The sequence below is a fragment of the Neofelis nebulosa genome, chromosome 4 (genome assembly GCF_028018385.1).
Source record: "Neofelis nebulosa isolate mNeoNeb1 chromosome 4, mNeoNeb1.pri, whole genome shotgun sequence".
In the NCBI taxonomy this organism is placed as follows: Eukaryota; Metazoa; Chordata; class Mammalia; order Carnivora; family Felidae; genus Neofelis; species Neofelis nebulosa.
Genome location: NC_080785.1, coordinates 118,063,325 through 118,082,433, shown reverse-complemented (window position 1 = coordinate 118,082,433; position 19,109 = coordinate 118,063,325). Strand labels below are relative to the sequence as shown.

The following is a 19,109-nucleotide window of genomic DNA, read 5'->3' as shown; positions in this document are numbered from 1 at the left end:
AGTGTGACAGACCTAGAGCATCAAGGAACTTTGGAGCAGGGGCCAAAGTTGTGTGGTGTTAAAGAGTTAAGTGCTGGGCCTCCAAGCAGTGACTCATCCTTCCGCCCCCACCCCAGATTTCAAGATTATTTCCCTCTAATGGAGAAATATTGCAGGGATGTTGGCGGTGGAGCTAAGGGACAAAGGGGGCAGGGCGCTTGGGTCTCCTGTTCTTCAAGGGACAAGCCCTGGCCTTCAGTCTGTAGCTGCACCACTGATTCTCTGGGTGCATCATTTCTCTCTGAGCCTTGTTTTTCTCGAGTGGAAAATGGGGACAATGACATTTTTGATATAATACAAATAATATAGTTGTTATTAAAGGAATTCCCTGGTGTAGGCATTGAAGCTGGAGAGATTGTGGATTTGGGACAAGCAATGCAATTGTTTCTTATTCATTAAGGTATTTGCTGGTAGGACTGAAGCACACTGTAATATAGAAGTTTTGAGTGCCAATTCTGGCATCATGACCGCTTGGATCACTTGTGTATCTTCTCCTTTCTAGGTGGGAGAAGCACTCTCTCTGAGGTGCTGTCTTCTCTTCTGTTAGGTGGAAATTATAATACCTACGCTGAAGGTTGATGTTGGGAGTAAATGGACCCTGGGATGTGAAACTGTTTGGAAGTTGAATGGGCTCATGGTGCTTGATCTGGAGATCAGTTCTCCCTGAGAAAGGCTGGCCTTTAGTGTGTGTGTGTGTGTGTGTGTGTGTGTGTGTTGGTGGGGGGAGGTGTGCATGTGCAACCCTCAACCTTTGGACCAACATAGAGACCATCTCTTGGTCTGGGCACATTCTTGTTTTCTGCTAATGCTTAGCAGAGGTTTGCACAGTTCAGATTCTTAGGGTGCCAGGCTCCCTTCTGCCTCCCCCATCCCCAGTAAGGGATGCCACCTACATCCTTTGTCCATACCTCTTGTCACCTCCCTCCAGTTGATCCTGGACTGGCCTCAAATCAGGCCATTCTTAGCTTTCCCCCATTTGTGCCCCTACCTCCCAGACCCTCTGTCCCCAAATCTCTTCCTCCTTCTCCTGAGGCCTCTTCCCCCAAAGTCTTTCTTTTTGGGACTGCTCACTGTTCTTCATGAAAGGCAGGTTAAACTTATCTCCCTCAAATGGTGGATGTTTGAAAGGTGTGGCCTGATGGAAGGAGAGAGACACCCACTGAGCTATGCACCCTTGGGCAAAGTGCCTTTCCCTCCCAGAGACTCAGTTTTCCCGAGTTCAAATCCACAGAGGACGAGGACCCAGCTGTCCTGCGGAAAAAGGCCTTGTGATGTGTACCGTGTCTGTGTTTCCACGTGTGCATTTATTGTTATTGCTCAGTATAGTGTTGAAAAGGCAGACAAATCCCATTAATTACAAAGAGCACAAGCCAGAGATACAGAGAAATAAAGAGTGTACAATAAGAGCACAGTCACTTCCCAGCCCCAATTGCCCCAGAGCCCCCCGGAGCCCGGGCAGCTCGTGGAAGATGGAACGGCACCATTTCCTCGCTACTCTGTTATAAAATATGTGCACACAAGAGTTAGCAAAGTGTGGCGACCCCCGAGAGGAAAGGTCCGGAGGGAGAGCACCACAGGCGTTACAAAACAGACTTCGGGGGCTGAGAAGGTCCCAGAGCAGCCTCAAAGGTCTTGTGTTTGGTGGAGGGGGTGATGGCTGATGCCCAGGTCCTGGGATCCCTTTCCCTGTACTTGGGTGAGTAGGATCTCTACATCACAATCAGGAGAGCTTGCTTCAGAACTTGGACAAGACCTGGGGATTTTTCTGCTGTTGTTTGATTTAGGCCTTGGCTCTAGAAGACCCAAAGCCTTCAAGAAATGCACCCCTCCCATCTTCTGATGGGATCTCGGACACTAGGGAGAGAGTTTTGGGTAGGAGGCACGTCACAGTGCACCTAGCTGACAGCCTCCTGTAAGTAGAGCAAGAATGGGCAGAGGGTAAGGGTGGCGTGAAGGTCCAGGAAAGAAATGGCTGCATCCCAGAGGACCTATCATACAACCACTGAGAAAACTTTGGACAAAGAACAGGAAGTGAACTCCCTCCCCCCCCCCCCAAAAAAAAGCAGTTCAGGAAAGGGGGATGGGAATAAATGTGTCTCCAGGAGGAGGATAAGAAATACAAACAACTGGGCCATGCATCAGGTAGCTCCAGGTCTGGGAGAGAGCCTTCTTTCTCTTCTGGACTGGGGCAGGTGGAGGGTCCACCCCAGCACAACCAAGGGGGGGTGACTTTGGGTCCCAAACTGAGATTGGGAGGGGACTTGGTGGCCTCTCCTGTTGACACCCTTGCTTAGGGTATAGATGAGATGTTGTTGGGGGGAACATCCGGCCTCCCCCCAAGATTTAGGACACTCCTTTTGTTTCTCCTTTTGAGACACTCTATTTAGCGACCCTGAGTGAACAGTGCTTACAATGGCAGGAAGATGTTTGCACGTAGAATGACAGGGCCTAGTATATGGGGTGGGGGAAGGGCTGGGGCTGGAAGAAGACTTGGCAACATTTTAAAGTTTACTTAAAAGAACAGCTGTGAGACAGTAACCAGCAAGTTTTGTTTTAAAAAAGAGAGAGAGAAGGGTATTTATCCTATCACATGATTAAACATATAAAGCGACAGTAAGTAAAACTGTATGGCTGGTGCCAGATGAGACACCCAGATAAGGGAACAGAAGAGAAATTCCAGAAATAGGCCCACATCTATATACACCATCAGTAGGTGGTACGGGGTGGGGGTGGGGGGGGGCATTTCAACATGGCTGTGAAGAGTGGCTACTCCAGGGGTAAGCCACCCAGGCTGAGACAGGTCCAGAGTCCTCGGCCCAGTACCATTGTTGCCACTGGTCTGGTCTCAAAAGCAGGGCACCCTCCCTCTTGTCAACTCTGTGCTCCAGTTGGGACAAAGGAGGAAGGGGCCAGGGTGAGGTGAGGTGGTGGGAGCAATCGAGGCTGCTTCTGAGTTAGGGAAAGTGCTGCCTGTGTGGCAGGGAGGAGACATTTCCTCCCTGCCCACCTTCAAAAGTGGGTGATTCTCCAGCATCAGGGGTCACTCACTGGGCCCCTCGCTCTTCTCTCATCTGTTTGGGAGAGACAAATTGCTGAACTTAGACTTCAGAATGAATCTGCTACCTTCTCCTGGAGCCCTTGTCCAGAGGACAGAAAAGAAGCTACGTGGATGGTGCAGTCCCAAACTAGAAAAAAATATACATTACAGAATATATATTTACTGTGTTCTGTTTGATTTTGTTTTTTTCCCTTTTTTTTTTTTTTAAAACCACAGACATTTCAGAATCACACTGCGGCAGTAAGAAGAGTCAGCGATCGAAGCATAACCATTGCATAGTATTAAATGAACAGAGACGGTGAGTTCTTTATTTACAGTTATTGTCTAGATAAAAAAATTCATAAAAACAGATGAATGGTCATAAATTATTTACCCCCTAATGGGGTGGACTGCCAAACGTACCCCATGCTGCTAGATATAGGACGCAGAGTGCAAGCTTTATGTACTACAGTGAGTTTGGACAAACCAATCATTTCCTCTGTGTGTGTGTGTGTGTGTGTGTGTGTGTGTCTGTGTGAGCATCCATCATTCCTGACAAGAAAAGACCAACGCTAATGTCGGGTGTCCTCCGTTATTCCGCTGCTCCCTGTTCTCCAAGCTAGGCTCCACTCAGAGAAACCCCTCCTGTTTTTCCCTGTGTCCTGGCTCCAAATAAACAGGGAGCATGGGTGTGCAAGCACAGCTTTCCTGGTGTCGTGGAATGAGGTCATGGACACAAGATTGGAACAAAGAAGGTGGGGAGATGGAAAACCTTGAGAAAGGAAGCTACAAAAAAACACCGTGTTCCAAGGCTGCTCCATGTTTTACATGTGCGGGTCTCTACTTTCTCGGCAGGCGAGCAGTGGGCTGGCTTTTTGTGGTGTTTGTATTGGAATCCAGTAAGCATATCTGAGGGCTGGTCACCCCTTTGGGGATGCAGTTTCCTCTGCTGGGTACATTCAGAGATATTCCTTCACGACAATCAGGTGATGCTCTCGCACACGGAAGGTCCTCCTTCCAGGAAGGTTTTGCCAGGTGGGATGGGCTGACTTGGGATCCCAAACCCTCAGGTTTCTTCACAGCCACCCAGACGTAGGCCCTCCCAGCTGACTATGGCTCTTTTCCCGAGTGGCTCTCATCTTGTTTGTGGAAGAATTCTCTGGGCCTGGAGAAGGGAAGGGCCGAGCTGACACAGAGCAACTGTGGGAAAGGTCAGTATGAGGAATGAATTTTGCAAGCGAGGTGGAAAAGTGTTTGGTTTTCCTCGAAGCATGGGACGTCATCGATCATGGTATTCAAAATGTCTTTTGCACTGTACAAGTTTATGGAAAAAGATTGTATGCTGAAAAGTCTCAAAGCAAACTTTGTATTAAATACAAAAGTTCTTTTATGAAAAAAGCTGATACCCACAAAGTGCTTAGCAGTTAAGAGGCTGACGTACAATTAAATAAGCTCTCATTAAGTGGGATTACTAGTGCTGTTATTGTCTTGGGGGGAAAATAACCACCTTTTCTCACCTGTGATACTGTAGGGTTTCAGAATGGCTTTCTGTCTGGGAAAGCGAGACTTGCTGTCAAAAGGCTACAGTATATATTGCGACTACAGGAAGACAATTTGGTTTAAAAATCACACTGAATACATCTCAATATACACATCATAAGGTTCGTTCGGATCTAAATAGTGCAGAGAAAAAGGCTACTCTTCTTCAAAAATAAAAATAAAAGCAGCAGGCCTTAATGATCCTCATCCAGTATGCCAACAGCTTATACGCTGCAATTTATAAGTAAATAAACCTCTAAATTACTAAAAAAAAAAATCAACACAGTAGCATTTATAATATTGCAACACTACCTCAATCTCTGTACAGACAGTGCCAAAGAGAACCTTTTTTTTGAAATGCTCTTAGTAAACTCAAGCGAGTTTCATCGAGAGAAAAGTCTTCAACCAGAGCTTGGCGGACCCCGTCATCCTCCTCGGGCCGGGCCGGCCATTAGTGCTGCAAACCTAGGAAGCCTTCTCTCCTCCTCTCCCTGTGTCTACGGAGCACGAGCACGGTGTTAACCCACTCCGGATGGACACTCAGTAGCATTTGGCGTCTGCCTGAGCCTCCCGCGGTAGTGACATAATTGAACGGAAACAGCAGGCAAAAATCAGAGCATGGCTATTGTAAAACATCAAGGATGCAATCCAGGGAAGTGTCTGTTGGGCTGAGCTGTCTTTATAGCATCTCAGCCACCAGTGTTCTTAAACCGTACAAATAGCCAAAGACGTTATCTACAGGTTTGTAAACAAATTACATTCTTGTTTTAGGACATAAATAAGTTAAAATAGAGCATTTAAGCGGAAACAAGGCAACATGCCGGCAAAAAAACTTTATATATCTGTGTGTGTGTGTGTGTGTGTGTGTGTGTATACCTATCTATATGGACGTATACAGTCTTGCAGAAGTATACGTTGATATAGATACAAAGAAATGGATATAACCTTGTGAGTGTCTATGAAGTTCTTCGGTTCCATTGGTGCAAATTTACTAGGTGAGTTAAGCTCTGCAGTTTCAAAAAGTTGTTAAATTAACCTATGCAACTGAGACCATGCTGCGCAAGCATTTCAAAAACTCACAGACCAGTCGATTGGATAAATAGTCTCAGAAAAGAGTCTGTTGTCAGTTCCCGCCTAAGAAAACAAACAAAAAACCCTCCCCGACCCCCCCCAAACCAAACAAGGGGAGGACTGGAAGTGCACAGTACATTCATGCAGGGGACGTGGTGGCCTGGCGGGTGCATGGCTGGTCCATGTTCGGGCGGGAGCCGGGAAGGGCTTGTTCTGGGAAAATCGCTCACTCCCGCAAGCCCCCCCTCCCCAAGGAGATCCCGCCCCTTGCCTCAAAGTGAAAAAGAGTTCAAACAGCATCGCAGCCAGAAAAAGGGTCTTTTGGGTGGAAATGTTGGTTTTCTCGCCAGTATTTGGTTTCCTGTTGTTGCTCGTTGCTGCTTGGGTGAGCTGGGTGCCTGGATGGGTGGGGCCCGGGGGTGGGTGGCGGCGGGGTCCTCAGCTAAAGCGACGTCTCCAGGCTGTGGATGGGGCTCCCTGGACTTGAAGAGGTAGCTGATTTGCTTGTGTCAGTCGTCAGATTGATCCCGCTGTCGATGGCGCTGTTGTTCTTGTTGAGCGATGACGGCGGGCTCGAGTTCTGCTTGAGTGCGGCATCTTCTTCCAGGTCGGTGTCGTCAATGAGGGGGATGTGGGGCTGTGAATCTTCGATCCGGAATTCGGGGTGAGCCATGAAATTATGGATGGAGGTTCGAGACTCAGGCTTTTCTAGACCTTCATAGAGAGAGCTACGGAACGCCTTCACGACGCGAATCTGCAAGGGAAACATAGGGGTGAGAAGCACTGCCCTGGGTGGGGGGGCCCAGTAGCCAAGCTGGGGGGGGGCTCGGAGGAGGGGTTGGGGGGAGGGGTCAGGGCACAGCAGGCGGCTGGAATCCACAGTCGCTGGGTGTTATGAGCATGGGAGGAGGGGGAAGAATGGAAGAGGGGCTCAGGTTATATGCATCCGAGAGGTTTTAAAAACTGCTTTGGTTTTGGTCAGAACTACAGCATGAGGACAGGAGGAATCAAGCCCCATCACAGAGATGGTGGGAAACAGTGGTTAAAGGAAGCATAGTCCACTCCGGCGGCCACCCAGACCTAGTGAGAGACTGAGCCTTGTTAACTTTAGAGCAGAAGTTCAACCATGCAGAAGGGGTGCGGGACCAGGTGGGAATAAAGGAGGAAGGAGGAGAGGCTATTTTTAGAAAATTAATCTCCAAAAAAACCACACACAGTTAAGAAACCATACAACATGGAACAGATAACGTCACAAACGGAAAAGGAACAGAAAGGGGGAGACAGTTGGATGAGCCGGGATGGGAGAAGACACACGAGGGCCAGAGAACAGGAACATCAAACCAAAGGCAGCAAAGCAAACCAAAGCCAACTCAGGGCTTTCTGGGGTGCAGAGCAGAGGCAGCCAGAAAGCACGAAGGAGCCGGCAGACTGATGACATTCATGGGCAGGAGCATGCCACGGTGAGGGGTCAGGAACCACACAGCACACACAGACAGACACACGGCTACACTTGGAAGCCTGGACAATGTGAACGGAGGTCTTTGTACCCAACGTTTCTTTCCTTCATGCATTTGGGAGGTAAACACTCGAGTATAGACTCAAAGCCCTGGCCAGTCATTGGAGTTGGCTTTGGGGTCCCTCATTTCCTGGGGTATTTGATTTACTTGTGCTTTGAAAACACAAAAACCCCAAAAAAGGAAGCCAGAATCAGATGGCCAAACCCAGCCCTGGGTGGGATTCTAGGGGGTGTGGACCTGAGCCACAAAACAGCATGTTCTTTCACCTTCTGTGACTTCGTTGGAAGCCATGGTTCTCTGAACCACGAAAGGGGGTTGGATCTTGAGTCTTCCAGGTTGGTGGAAAGAGCACTGGACTCAGAGTCAGGAAGACTTGAGCCTGAGTCCTGGCTCTGGCACTTTTGGTGCCTTGACCATGGGCAAGTGACCACATTGCCTCACTGGTCGTCCCCTGTCCTGTCTCACGGAGTGCAGAGGAACAGGATCCCTGTGTTGAAGAGAGGGGTCCCTTCTCCAGACTCTTGGGAGGGGGAAGCCATGACTGTCATCTCCAGGGGCAGATGGAACTTGGGATAAAAAGGTACTTTCTCCTCTATTCTTAGCCCCAACTCAGAGTGGAGGCAGTGGCAGGGGAATACAAGGCAGCCTCAGTGTCTCCAAGGAGCAGAGCCTCAGCCGAGGTGGCCGTGGAGCTGAGAGCAGTGGCTGCCTCCACACCACAGACCTGCGGGAGGCAGAGGACCGCTGGGGTCCTTGTGGGGAGGCCCTTGCGGTCCCAGGATCTGTGGAACTCTCAGCTGAAGCCAGGGGTATCTTGCTGGTGGGACACAGGTGGGGAAAGCGTGGGCCATGGAAGTGAGTTTTCTGGGTGACTGTGGCTGGTGGTTTTAAGTGTCATAGCTCAGGGTCTATTTTACTATTTCAGAGGGAAGTGTTTCTAAAGCACATAATATGTGTATCTATTTAGTGTGTACAGAGAAGGGTTTAACTTCAAGTTGGTCAGGAATCCTTTTCAGTCTTGTGTAAGACCCCACAGTTTTGATTTTGTTTGTTAAGTTTCTTTTGTTGTCAGCCATCATTAGTAGTTCTGATTTTTCCTTGTTTTCTCAAAAGCATCTCTGTCCCTTTTCCTTCTTATGTGCTGGGGCTGGGGACTGCATGGGACCATCCTTGTTGGAATCATGCTTTAAATAAGAGGTAGCAGGTGCCTGCAGATGCCATGCATTAGTGCTGGCCCTCTGACAGGCATTTCACTGCTCCGAGGATTCTTTCTCCCTGGATTCCCCATTCGTGGCTCTGCAGAGATTATTAAATATTCTGATCTCCTGATGAGCAGGCCACTACACCCTTGATTCAGTGAAAACAATGAAAAAGGTGTTGTGGGCCTCAGTTTTCTTATCTGTAAAATGGGAATAATAATCACTATAACTGCCCAGCCTAGTGCCCAGTGTGTTCTGAGGCTGAACTGCAATAAGATGCTGGCTGGGGCACCTGGTGGAGGAGGAGGGATGGTGGCAGGACCCTGTCATGTGACTGAAAATGCAGAGGGGACGACACACAATGAGATGCAGGCCCCTTGCCCTCCCCCTGGCATGGAGACAACAGAGAGAATGAACTGCTCTGGACAAGACTGTGGGGACAAGACTTTTCGGGACACCCCACCACGGCCATCTCAAGTCTCCACTTCGGTTCACTCCGCGGCTGAAATGGAAAAAAAAAAAAAATACGGGAAGAAAAAAAGCTCTTCCGCCTCCCTTCCCTGCCTACCCTAAAGTGAGATTTTTGGGCGTGAGCCGCATTTGGGCATGGGGGGAGGGGAGAGGGGTGAGGACCGGGCCTGTGGGATTTTAGACACTTTGGTTTCATCAGCACAAAGGGAGTAGGACACCCATGCCCGTGTTGGAGGGCTCTGAGGAAATGCGTAGGCCCCGGGCTGGGATGGGTTCGACATACTCGAATGTTTACCCGGCTTCAGGGAAGCCAAGAGTCTGGGATTGATTCACATTCATTTCAGGCTCAAGGTTAAAGACTCACAACCTCTTTTAATTTCACTCTCTCTTGCTGAACTCTGTATCCAGGGTTCTCTAGCCCTCTAGGGAAACAAACACATGGAATATTCAGACAGTGGAGAGGTCTAGGCCCCACCCCAGAAGCAAGCCATTTTCTCGCCAACCCAAGATTGCACTAAGTCAGTTACCAAAACGCTAATGAGAGATACAGTTTTCTTTTCTTTCCTTCTTCATTTCTCCCCTTAAGAGATGCAAACTCCTTGCTCCTAGCAGTCCTCAGAATCAGGAATGTGACGGGGAAGTGGCAATAGAAGATGCCCGCTCTGGTAGTGGCCAGAAAGTGGCCGGTTCTGGGTAAGGACCCTGCAGTTCTTGGCTTGGTTGGTTTGAAGGAGTAGGACCTTCACTGACCAACACAGAGCCTGCCACACACTCGCTAAATACAAAAGTGGTTTGAGATGGGTGCAGATGAGTGTAGCTTGGCCCTGGGTCAGAGCTGAATGTTAATTTTGTCCTGGATCACCAGCGGGGAGGTGCCCTTCTCCCCAGTCCCTGCCAGGCTGGTAGAAATTCAAGCAGAGAGACAGCTTTCTTGGCCTTCTAAATCCCAGAGGATTGGCTCCTTTCCACTGTATGAGACTATGGGCATGGGCACTGGTTCTGGAATGAAAATTCCACCTCTGCAGGCTCCAGGTCTATGCGCTTGTCTGGAAAGTGGTGTGCACTGGTGGGAAAAATGAGGGACTTTGGAGTCAGGCCTCTTGCCACTCACTTGGGTGATCTTGGTCAAGTCAGTCCACTTCTCTGAGCCTCAGTGTCTTTCTCAGTTAAATGGATATATTGAAGAAACTCCTTCCTCCTATTCATTTGCGAGGCATATGTGAAGTGAAGAATATGGGAACAGCTTTGGAAAACGCTGAGTGAGGCTCAAGTATAAGGCCTTATAGGCGTGTGCCTTTAAGTTTCTGGGGGAAAAAAACCTCTCATTTTTGAGTGAGTCAGAAGAGGAAAGCACGAGAGCGGACGAGAGTTCCCACACAAACATTCCGGATGCCAGCCTGACCTGCCTGTCACGTCTGCATGCACCTGTCTGCCTGGCACCCTCTGTCCCACAGTGGTGCCTGGGGAGCGATGTGTGATGTGGTGGGGGGGCTCCTCACCCCAAGGTCATGAGTCAGAAGTCCATCCCAGGGACAGGGGTCCCTGGCCTTGGTGCTTAACTCTTGATAACCCAGGAAACAGTGGTTTGACTCCTTCTAGAATATACAGACTCCAGGTATTTTGAACTCAGAATGCATATGGCTATCCTCCTCTGCTGGAGAATCCCCAGGAGGAAGACCCTCCTCAGAGGAGGTGGGAGGCAGCCTACCTTTCCATCCCACCCAATTTGGGACCCCTTCTCTTAACTGTGGCTACTGGCTTCACACCTCCCTGTGGGAAGAAAGCCTTTGGCTTTTGAAGGGACCCTGGCCAGTAGCTAGAGGGCCCTCGGAGTCCTTGGAGACCAGAGGGTATGTCATTGTTATAACGACTATTCAGGAGAAGGAGGAACTGGGACTATTTATTTAGAGTTCACATTGTGACTGTATTGACCAAAATGTGTGTGTTGAAACCACAGAGGTCGTGATCTCTTTTGGAACCAGTACCCTTGGCTAGGGGGGATGGTCAGGCTCCCATAAAGCATGCTGAATTACAGTCTGGAGTCTCCAATAGAGGGTAGGAATACAAAATGCTTAAGGAGACAAGATGGCAATTGGATGAGGGAGTCACGCTTGACCATTCCTGTTGGGTCCTTGGAGAGGCGGGCAAAAATGGGTGTTTCTCTGAAGAAGTGTTGAGAGCTGATTGTTCCTTGGCTGGCCTTATGGTTTTATAAATGGCACAGGAAAAGGTGAGAATGATATTACCCAGGTTTGAGATGAACAAGCTCTTTCCCTAGACTATAAGAGCTAAGGTGAGGGGCTATGCCACAGGAAGACTTCCAAAGGCTGCATGGGTACCCAGAAATGCCAGGTGGTCTCTGGCTGTGGCCAGGGTGAAGCACTATGCCTCAAGAAAGAGGCTAACCCGGGATGGAAAAACAGCTGAGTGAGCACTCAGAAGCCAAACTGGCTGGCAGCCAGACCCAGCCAGGGGGCTGCAGGAGTCACCAGGAGGGGTGGCAGGAGCCAAAAGAAATGGATTTTTCAGCCAGTGGCTCTCCAGACCGGAACTTTTTTTTTTTTTTAAGTGATCTCTACACTTGAACCAAGATCAAGAGTCATATGCTCTATCCACTGAGCCAGCGAGGTGCCCCTAGACCAGAACACTTGGTCATTGGTCTTCAAGAAAGGTGGTAGTGAGTGCTGAGCAAGGCCAGAGCTATGTGGACGCAGGAGTAGGTCAGCTGGGTGAGGCTCTCTGCTGTAAAGGGGAGGAGGAGGGGACCAAAGTGTTTCCTGCCCTGAGAAAGCCTGGCAGTGACTTCCTAGTGATAGTCACAGACATGCGACTTGGACACCATCTGTTCAAATAGCTCTCCATTTCACTTTGGCTTCACCTCCCCATTGCTGGGATTTTGTGCTAATGAGTGAACATGGAAGGGCTTTTGTTCCCCTTTCCGCAGCCCCCCCGCCCCCTTATCCTGTCTACCTGGCAGGGCTGCATCCATTGAACAGTCATGGGACATGAGCATATGCCATCAGCAGTCTCTCTGTGGCTTGTGTCTCCCACCAGAGGGCTCAGATGGCCCAGGTCCCACCCTGCATGCAAGTCCTTTCCCACCCAGTGGAAGGGGATGTGTGTGGTGGGTGTACTGTGTTTGGATGGGGGAACAGGCACTTTACAAAATATGGAGAGATGAAGCCTAGAGTCTGTTCCTCGTCAAAAGCTGGGCTAGAACAGACACACTGTGGCATTCTGAGAAGACGAGAACCAGGGGTTCCCTTATGGTTTGGGAGAGGCTGACTGGAGACAAGGTAAAGGAGGCAGGTGGCAAATAGACCTTTCTTATTCTCCCTGGGGCCTGAAGCCATGGGGGAGGGGTGGTTCAGAAAGATCTCGACAGGCCAGAAATGAGAGACCCAGGTCAGAAGTCTCCACTTGAGAGGAGGAGGTGAGCTTGGCAGGAGGGAGAAGATGGAGGAGGTCAGAGTACCCTGCTATCCCTGAGATGAGGAAGGGCCAGAAGCCACGGGTTAGACCAGGTTCTTCAGGGCCTCCTGGCACCCAGCCAAGACGTGAGCCTGGGCCCACCGTTTTGTACTTGAGGTCAAGCTGAATGGGTCAGGAGCTCTGTCCTTTCTAGAAAGGGGTCAGACCCTCAGTGTGCAGGGAAAAGTGTGTGTAAGGCAGTGGATGTCCTCAGATGTACAAGGAGAGAAGGCAGAGGTTCTGAACTACCAGGCTGTGATCTCCTTGATGGCCTGGGAGCCCTCACCGACTAGGATCTCTGACCTATAGTGACCCCTCTCTTGTCTGCACCCCACTGTGACTTGACTGTGACCCCTCAGGGCCTTGACCCCTGGTAACCCCCTACCTACCTGACTATAAGACTCTAACTGCTTGGCCAACTCTGACTTTGCCCTCATGGGCTAGGCTTTTCCTGACTGAGTATGATTCTAGACTGATCCTAGACTGACGCTTTGCCCTCCCCGCTGACTGCTGTCCCTTGGCTGCTGTGACCCTGTGGTGCTGGGACATTTGATCACGGGAAACTCCCCTCCAGATGCTGATCCTTTGACTGACCCAGACCTTTTTGGCCACTTTCAACCTTCACGACCCCTTAGCTGAGTGGTTAAATCCCTGACCCTGACCCCAGCCAACCCTGGCCCACCAAATGACTGCCACCCCATGACTGGCAATGCTCTCCTGACCAACTGGGACCCTTCTCTATGGCTCTGGTCCCTCAGCCCCCTGGGCCTCGCCATGACTGGCTGCCCCCCGTGTCCTTGGTGCCCCGGCCCCTGCCCGCCCAGCACTGGCGTCGGTGGCGCCCGAGGCAGTAAGGATTCACACTCACGCCCAGCTGCAGCAGGAGGAAGGCTGGTCGGAGAGGAAAGAGCATTGGACAACGACACGCGACTAGGGCTAGAGAGATTGGCTACGTCCTGGCTCTGGCTGGTGACGGAGGACTGTCTCCGCAGGGCCCCCTGAAAGGAGGCCCCGCTCTTGAAAGTATTGACTACTTCAATCTGCAACGGAGGAGAGAACGAGACAAGTTGCGAGAAGAACGGACACACAGCTACACGACTGACAGGCGCAACGCCACGAGAACAGCCGCAGCCACGGTGACAACGACAACGTCACTTAAAGTCAAACAAAGACTACCAGACACACTCAAAGCCTCTGCAAGATGTCTGCTCAGCTCCAGGCCCATCTGTAGGCCCCAGAGTCCTGGGGAGGGCTGGCCAAGGGGGCCGTGTGCTGGGGTCCTTGTCGTGGGGGAGAACCCAGGCTGTGGCAGGAGGCTCTTGGTCTGAAACCTGTCCCACCCCGACCCCGGCTCTCAGACAGTGCTGTCTCCTGAACCTTGGTCACCCCTAAAACTAGGGGGGCATACCTACCTCTCAGGGCTGTGGAGGCCAATGAGAGGATGTTTGGGGGTGCCCTGTGGGGTGTGAAGCAGCCCAGGTGATCTTCTGTTTGTTACCTAGGCCTGGCGGATCGAGGTAGGGGCTGGGCAGTACTTCCCAGAGTGATGGGGGGGCAAGGGACCCACCCTCTCTTAGTTTCCTAGTCCCCCGTGTCCCTCATCCCGCAGGGCTGTGAACGCACAGTGTGAACTACAGCTCCAGCCTAGGCAGAGGGCTGTGCAGGAGTGTGTGGGGCCTACACATTTGTGGCACGTGTCTCCGTCCTGGGGAAGGAATCCGTCCCACGCGTGTGCTTGGCATGTGTGTCCTTGGTGTGCACGTGTGTGTCTGTGTATGTGTGGGGAAGACCAAACTTTGCTTCCCAGAGTGGCGTCAACACGCTGGCGGAGGGCAGTGTCTGAAAGCCCAGGTGGAGGACATGTAAGCACGTGTAGAGACGCCAGGACCTCCCAGGCTGACCCCCAGGCCCGGGAGAATGTGGGGTTGGCTCTGCCCTTACATGGACTGTTGCCCACCCTTGCACTGCCCCTCCCGGTGGCCGCCCCGCGACCCCAACCCGAGCCCCTCACTCACCTCAGCACTCAGGCCCCCTCCCCGCTTTGGGGCATCCCCCCTCGAAACCCATGGTGGGTGTGACCCCCAGTCTGACCCCTCGCTGGTCTGCGGGGTGAGGCGGAACATTCCTGGGGAGGCCGCAGCTTCTTCAGCAGCCACGGGAGCGTGTGTGTAGGGAACACGGCTGGTGAGATGGGAGAGCAGGGCCGGAGTCCGGTCTCTGAGTGCCTGTGGGGTGGCATGGAGCACGCCCGTCTCCATCACCCACCCGCCCTGGGAGCCTCCCGTACCTGGGTCTGGATCCGATTCAGGCCTCGGAACCACAGGATCTGGCCCCGCCGCAGCTCCCTCTCAGCGTGGTCTATCTCCTCCACGTCCTCATTCAGCTCCTCCTCTGGGATCTCCTCCTTCTGCGTGAGCCTCCCCGCCTCCTTGAGGAACTTGAGCCTGCTGGTCGGGATGGTGGCGATGACCTGCAGGGGGTCCGGCGGCAGGGTGATGGGGGCCGTTCCACAGGTGGCCTCCTTCCACCCTGCCACCCCACCCCCCTCTCCTCCCCACTTACCTACTCATGTTCAGCTCGCTCCTTAACTCATCCTACCTGTTCCTCAATTCTGCTTGTATAATTGCTTATTGATTTGCTTTTTAAGTCACTCACTCATTCAGAGGAAAATCTTGGCCTTCAGGAGTTGGACAGATGTGACTTTGAATATGCCCCAGGCCTTACAGGCCATGTGACCTTGGGTAAGTCACTTAATGTCTCTGAGCTCTGCCTTTCCCATCTGTAAAGCTGGGGGTAATTCTCAGAGTTGGAGGATTAAGCAGGGTGGTGTATCTAAGTTGCTGTGCATGAGCCTGGCTCATGGCTGGCCCTCAGGTCCCTGGGCTCATTCCTCCTGATCATTTGGTCCTGTGGAACCTGAGTGTGGGCAATAGGGGCCCAGGGCACGGGTACCTTGGGGGCAGCCAGTCCTAGGACTTGGAATGGTTGCCTTCCCAGAAAGGGAAGGCAATATGGGAAGGGGATATGCTTTTATCGTTAATCGTCCTCCAAAGGGCTTGTCCGTGGGGCTGAGACCTGAAAGACAGACCTTATGGGGAGGCTGAGGTGACAGAGATTAGAGGCCCCTTTCCTATCCTGTAGGGACAAACAGAGGCTGGCCTGGACACTCAGTCTCACGGGTTCTCTGGAGGTTTCAGCATTGCCCACCGGCATAATCCTCAGGCGTCAGGAGCCTGCTCTCCCAGAAGCCAAGAGCTCCCTGAGGGTGTGGGCTCTAGGAGGATAAAGATGGCCTGGCTGTGAGGGTGCCCAAGGAATGGGGTTGCGAAGTCAAATCTAGTTTATCAACTTCCCAAAGAAGCTCCAAAGTTGCAAGAAGGACCTTTTTGGATGAAACTAAATTTTCTTCTTTATCTTCTATCTAATTTCTGCTACTGCAACTTCCCACTCCAGCCTGGAACAGCTTGAAATCAAGAACAATGTCTCAGGCAACCTGGGGCTCCCAGTACCTGGATGACGAAGCACCTTGGGAATAAGGCCCCCTTGGCCCAGATCCAGCTCCAGGTACTTCTCCCAAGCACTGCATCCTGGTCCGTCTGCAAGCAGACGTGCTCTGAAGGAGTGTGTGCACGTGTGTGTGAGCGTGTGTGTGTATGCATGTACACATGCACACACGCACACATGCTTAGGACTTGGGCAAAAGTAGGGAGAATGTTCTGGGTCACGGCTGGAAGGGCCCCCACAGAGCATTCAGCCCATGGTTCCCTAAAGCTGGGGAGGATCTCAGACACAGCACTGAATAGCTCTGAGACAAGGCAGCGTTCACCCCTCTTCTGTTTCCTTGGAGCCCTCTGAAGGAGTCTCTGCTTGGACCCCTTTAGACAACAAGCTGGCTTCAGGATCTAGTTAGAGTTTAATAACATAGTTCTCATTGCATTATTATTTTTTTGGTTAGCTTCTGTGTGTGACAGATGATGCTGATTTTCTAATCATGTTAACAACATAAAGTTGCCTTTTGAAATAATTTCAATTAAAATAACTGATTGGATTGAGGGAAACCATCAAGCAAATAGTAGGATCAGAGGTATATAGATCTATAGCAAAAATTATAGTGGTGGTACCCCAAAGACCAGTATTTGGGACCTGGGGCCAAACCCCATCGCTCACATGTCCAGAGATGGGGAGGACCTTGCCTAGGGCCAGACAGCGAGCCCAGGGCAGTCAGAACTTATTCCTGGGGCTCCCGGATTCCCTGTCCAGAGCTCTTTCTCTCCCTCTGCTGAGAACCCATCCAGAACGTACCTGGCCCCAGACGAGCTCTCCCAACCCGATGAATATGCACCACATCCACTGGTCCAGCTGCAGCGGAGAGCAGCTGAACGGCTTCCCCCCAAACTGCACGATCACTATCTGGAGGTCAAAGGGGAGCACAGGGACAGAGAGAGAAAGAGAGAGAGAGAGAGAGAGAGAGAGAGAGAGAGAGAGATAGGCCATCAGGGGCCAACTCAGGGGTCTGGGCTCTCAGGGCACTGCCAAGGGGCCCCGGCTGTCCACTGCCCACCCCAGCCCAGGTGAGGGTGGGGCCTGGCTACCTGGATGGCAAAGGTGCCCAGCACGATGGTGCAGAAAATCGGGTTCCGGAAGATGCCATCAAAGACATTGCGCTCGCCATGGATCTTGCGGGCGTTGATCTCGTTGAAGAGCTGCATCATGACGAAGGTGTTGAAGATGATGGTGTAGTGCTCCGAGGGTGGCGAGTGCAGGGGCGCGTTCCTCCCACTGTCGATCTGGAACATCTTCTCACCTGCCAAGCCGAGAGGGCGGGAACTGGGCTGAGGGCCACGGCTGGGGAAGACGCTGGCCCCGCGTGGGGGCCTCTCCTACACAGCCAGGTGGGTCATGCAGGTCAGAGGCGGTGCTCTGGATATCAGGGGGCAGAGTGGGCTTGTGCTGTTGGGTGGTCCTGAGTGTGAGTGGAGGGATAACAGAACCCTTTCTTCTCTAGGGGGAAAGACTTTGGGTGAACTTTACTTCGCTTTTCTGTGGAGATCTGATAAAGGTGGAATGCCAGCTGTGTTGTGAGCTGACACTGCTTATAGAAAGTGACCTCCAGCTGGCAAACTCATCGGGGACTGGGAGGACTGGGCGTGAACCAGGAATCCCTGGTGGAGCCTGTGGCCTTGGGCTCCCCTGAAAGGGCTACTTCTTGTAACTGAATGTGTCCCTTGCTGAGGCCTCTGGAGACCCCTGGGGCTCTTACAGGAAACATCGAGTGCTACCTGGAGGTTGGGACTCCTAGGCCAGGCCGGCTCTGCCTATGTGGCCTCCTTCTCTTGTACCTGAGCTGTCACGTGATGGGGGAGAGTCGACCCCCCACCCCACCCCGGCTGCTGTGTGGACAGCCACAGGTGGCAGGCCTGATGTCATTCTATATCCCTTTGCAAAGCTGCGTAAGCAGGTGCTGGGAGAGCTTGTGGAATTTTCAGAGTGTGAGGTGTTGAGCTGAATCCAAGACCACTGAGGGTAGGTGCTCAAGTGGGGGAAGCCAGCAATTAGACCGGGAACCTGCCCTCTTCTCCCCTCCCTCACCTGGCAACCTTCTCTCCTAGTTTTTCATTCATGTGGCTTCTTCAAAGACTCTACACATAACCTTTGTGTAGATAGTCCTGCCAACACATTGCTTTCAAAATTTACACAAGAGGACTTCCCCTTGAGGAGTAGGGTCCATGCACTACCCACACCTGTGCCCTGGACTTAGCACGTAAGTGCTCATTATGGGCATGGAAAGCCCAGCTCCTCACGTGGAGGGGCCCTGCCCCGGCTGGGGACTCCCAGCTGGCCCCCACTCCCTGTGTGACTGTGGACCAGCCCCTTCCCCACTCTGGGCCTTTCCGTGACCCAGGGGTAGGCTTGGCCCGCATCATCTCTGAAGCACCCAAGGAAACGAGGCCTGGTCTTTACCCAGGCTTCTGAGTTGGGCTGCGTCCCCCAGGCAAAGTTACCTCACCTTTGTGTGCCTCAGGGCACTCACTGTAATGTATGGTGGTGGCACAGGTGCCGGCCCCACTGAGTGGCTGGAAAACCTAAATGGAGCAGCCTAGATGAGAATGCTGTGGAAATAGCTGGTGGCTAGGCAGGCATGCGGCACCTCCCCAGGGAAGTCTCAGTGAGGATGCCTTCAGGGGCGAGGATAAGGTGCAGGGATGGGTCAGAGGAGAGGCCAGAGCCCTGGGCTCCTATGGGGCAGGTGAGAGGAGCATAAATCAGCACTTGGGTGCCGCCTTGCACGGTGTGTATTCAGTTTCTGGAGCCGTCATCAGTGGCAAAGCCCTGGCTTTGGGGTGGGCCAGACCTGAGACGGGGCCTGGCTCTGCCCAGGAATTGCTCTGTGACCTTGAGCAACTAACTTCACCTCCCTGGGCCTCTGTTACCTCCCTGGCAAATGAGAAGGCAGATGTGAATCCAGAACGCTGTGTCTGGGCCACCGTGTCCCAGGTGGGCCGGTGGGGGACTCACCAACAAAAAGCAGGGTGAAGATGAGGGTGAGCTGGTAGACGGCATGGCCCAGGATGTTCTTCATCATGGTCCGAGAGATGAGGGGCTTGTTACGGCCGTATGGCTTCCTCAGAAGCAGGGTTTCGGTGGGCGGCTCAGTGGCCAGGGCCAGCGAGGCGAACGTGTCCATGATGAGGTTTACCCAGAGCATCTGCACGGCCTTCAGAGGGGAGTCCTGGAGATGGCAGTGGTGGGGAAGGCTGTCACGGG

At 52.2% G+C, this 19,109-nt stretch overlaps 1 protein-coding gene across 14 annotated transcripts in view; it reads right to left on the bottom strand.

Moving 5' to 3' along the window:
- Positions 1–1,324: 1,324 nt before the first annotated feature.
- Positions 1,325–19,109, bottom strand: part of ATP2B2 (ATPase plasma membrane Ca2+ transporting 2) — a 385,851-nt gene continuing 368,066 nt past the window's right edge. For 9 of the 14 annotated variants that reach the window (XM_058725997.1, XM_058725996.1, XM_058726000.1 and 6 more), the window contains 5 exons: positions 18,861–19,074; positions 16,937–17,148; positions 16,647–16,754; positions 14,632–14,814; positions 1,325–6,440 (listed from right to left, as the gene is read on the bottom strand). In XM_058725997.1, coding sequence (XP_058581980.1) covers positions 6,129–6,440; positions 14,632–14,814; positions 16,647–16,754; positions 16,937–17,148; positions 18,861–19,074 — 1,029 coding nt within the window. In that variant the 3' untranslated portion in view covers positions 1,325–6,128. Of the gene's footprint in view, positions 6,441–9,240; positions 9,296–13,208; positions 13,385–14,631; positions 14,815–16,646; positions 16,755–16,936; positions 17,149–18,860; positions 19,075–19,109 lie in introns of all 14 variants that reach the window. The other 5 variants (XM_058726005.1, XM_058726008.1, XM_058726009.1 and 2 more) reach the window with 3 other exon arrangements.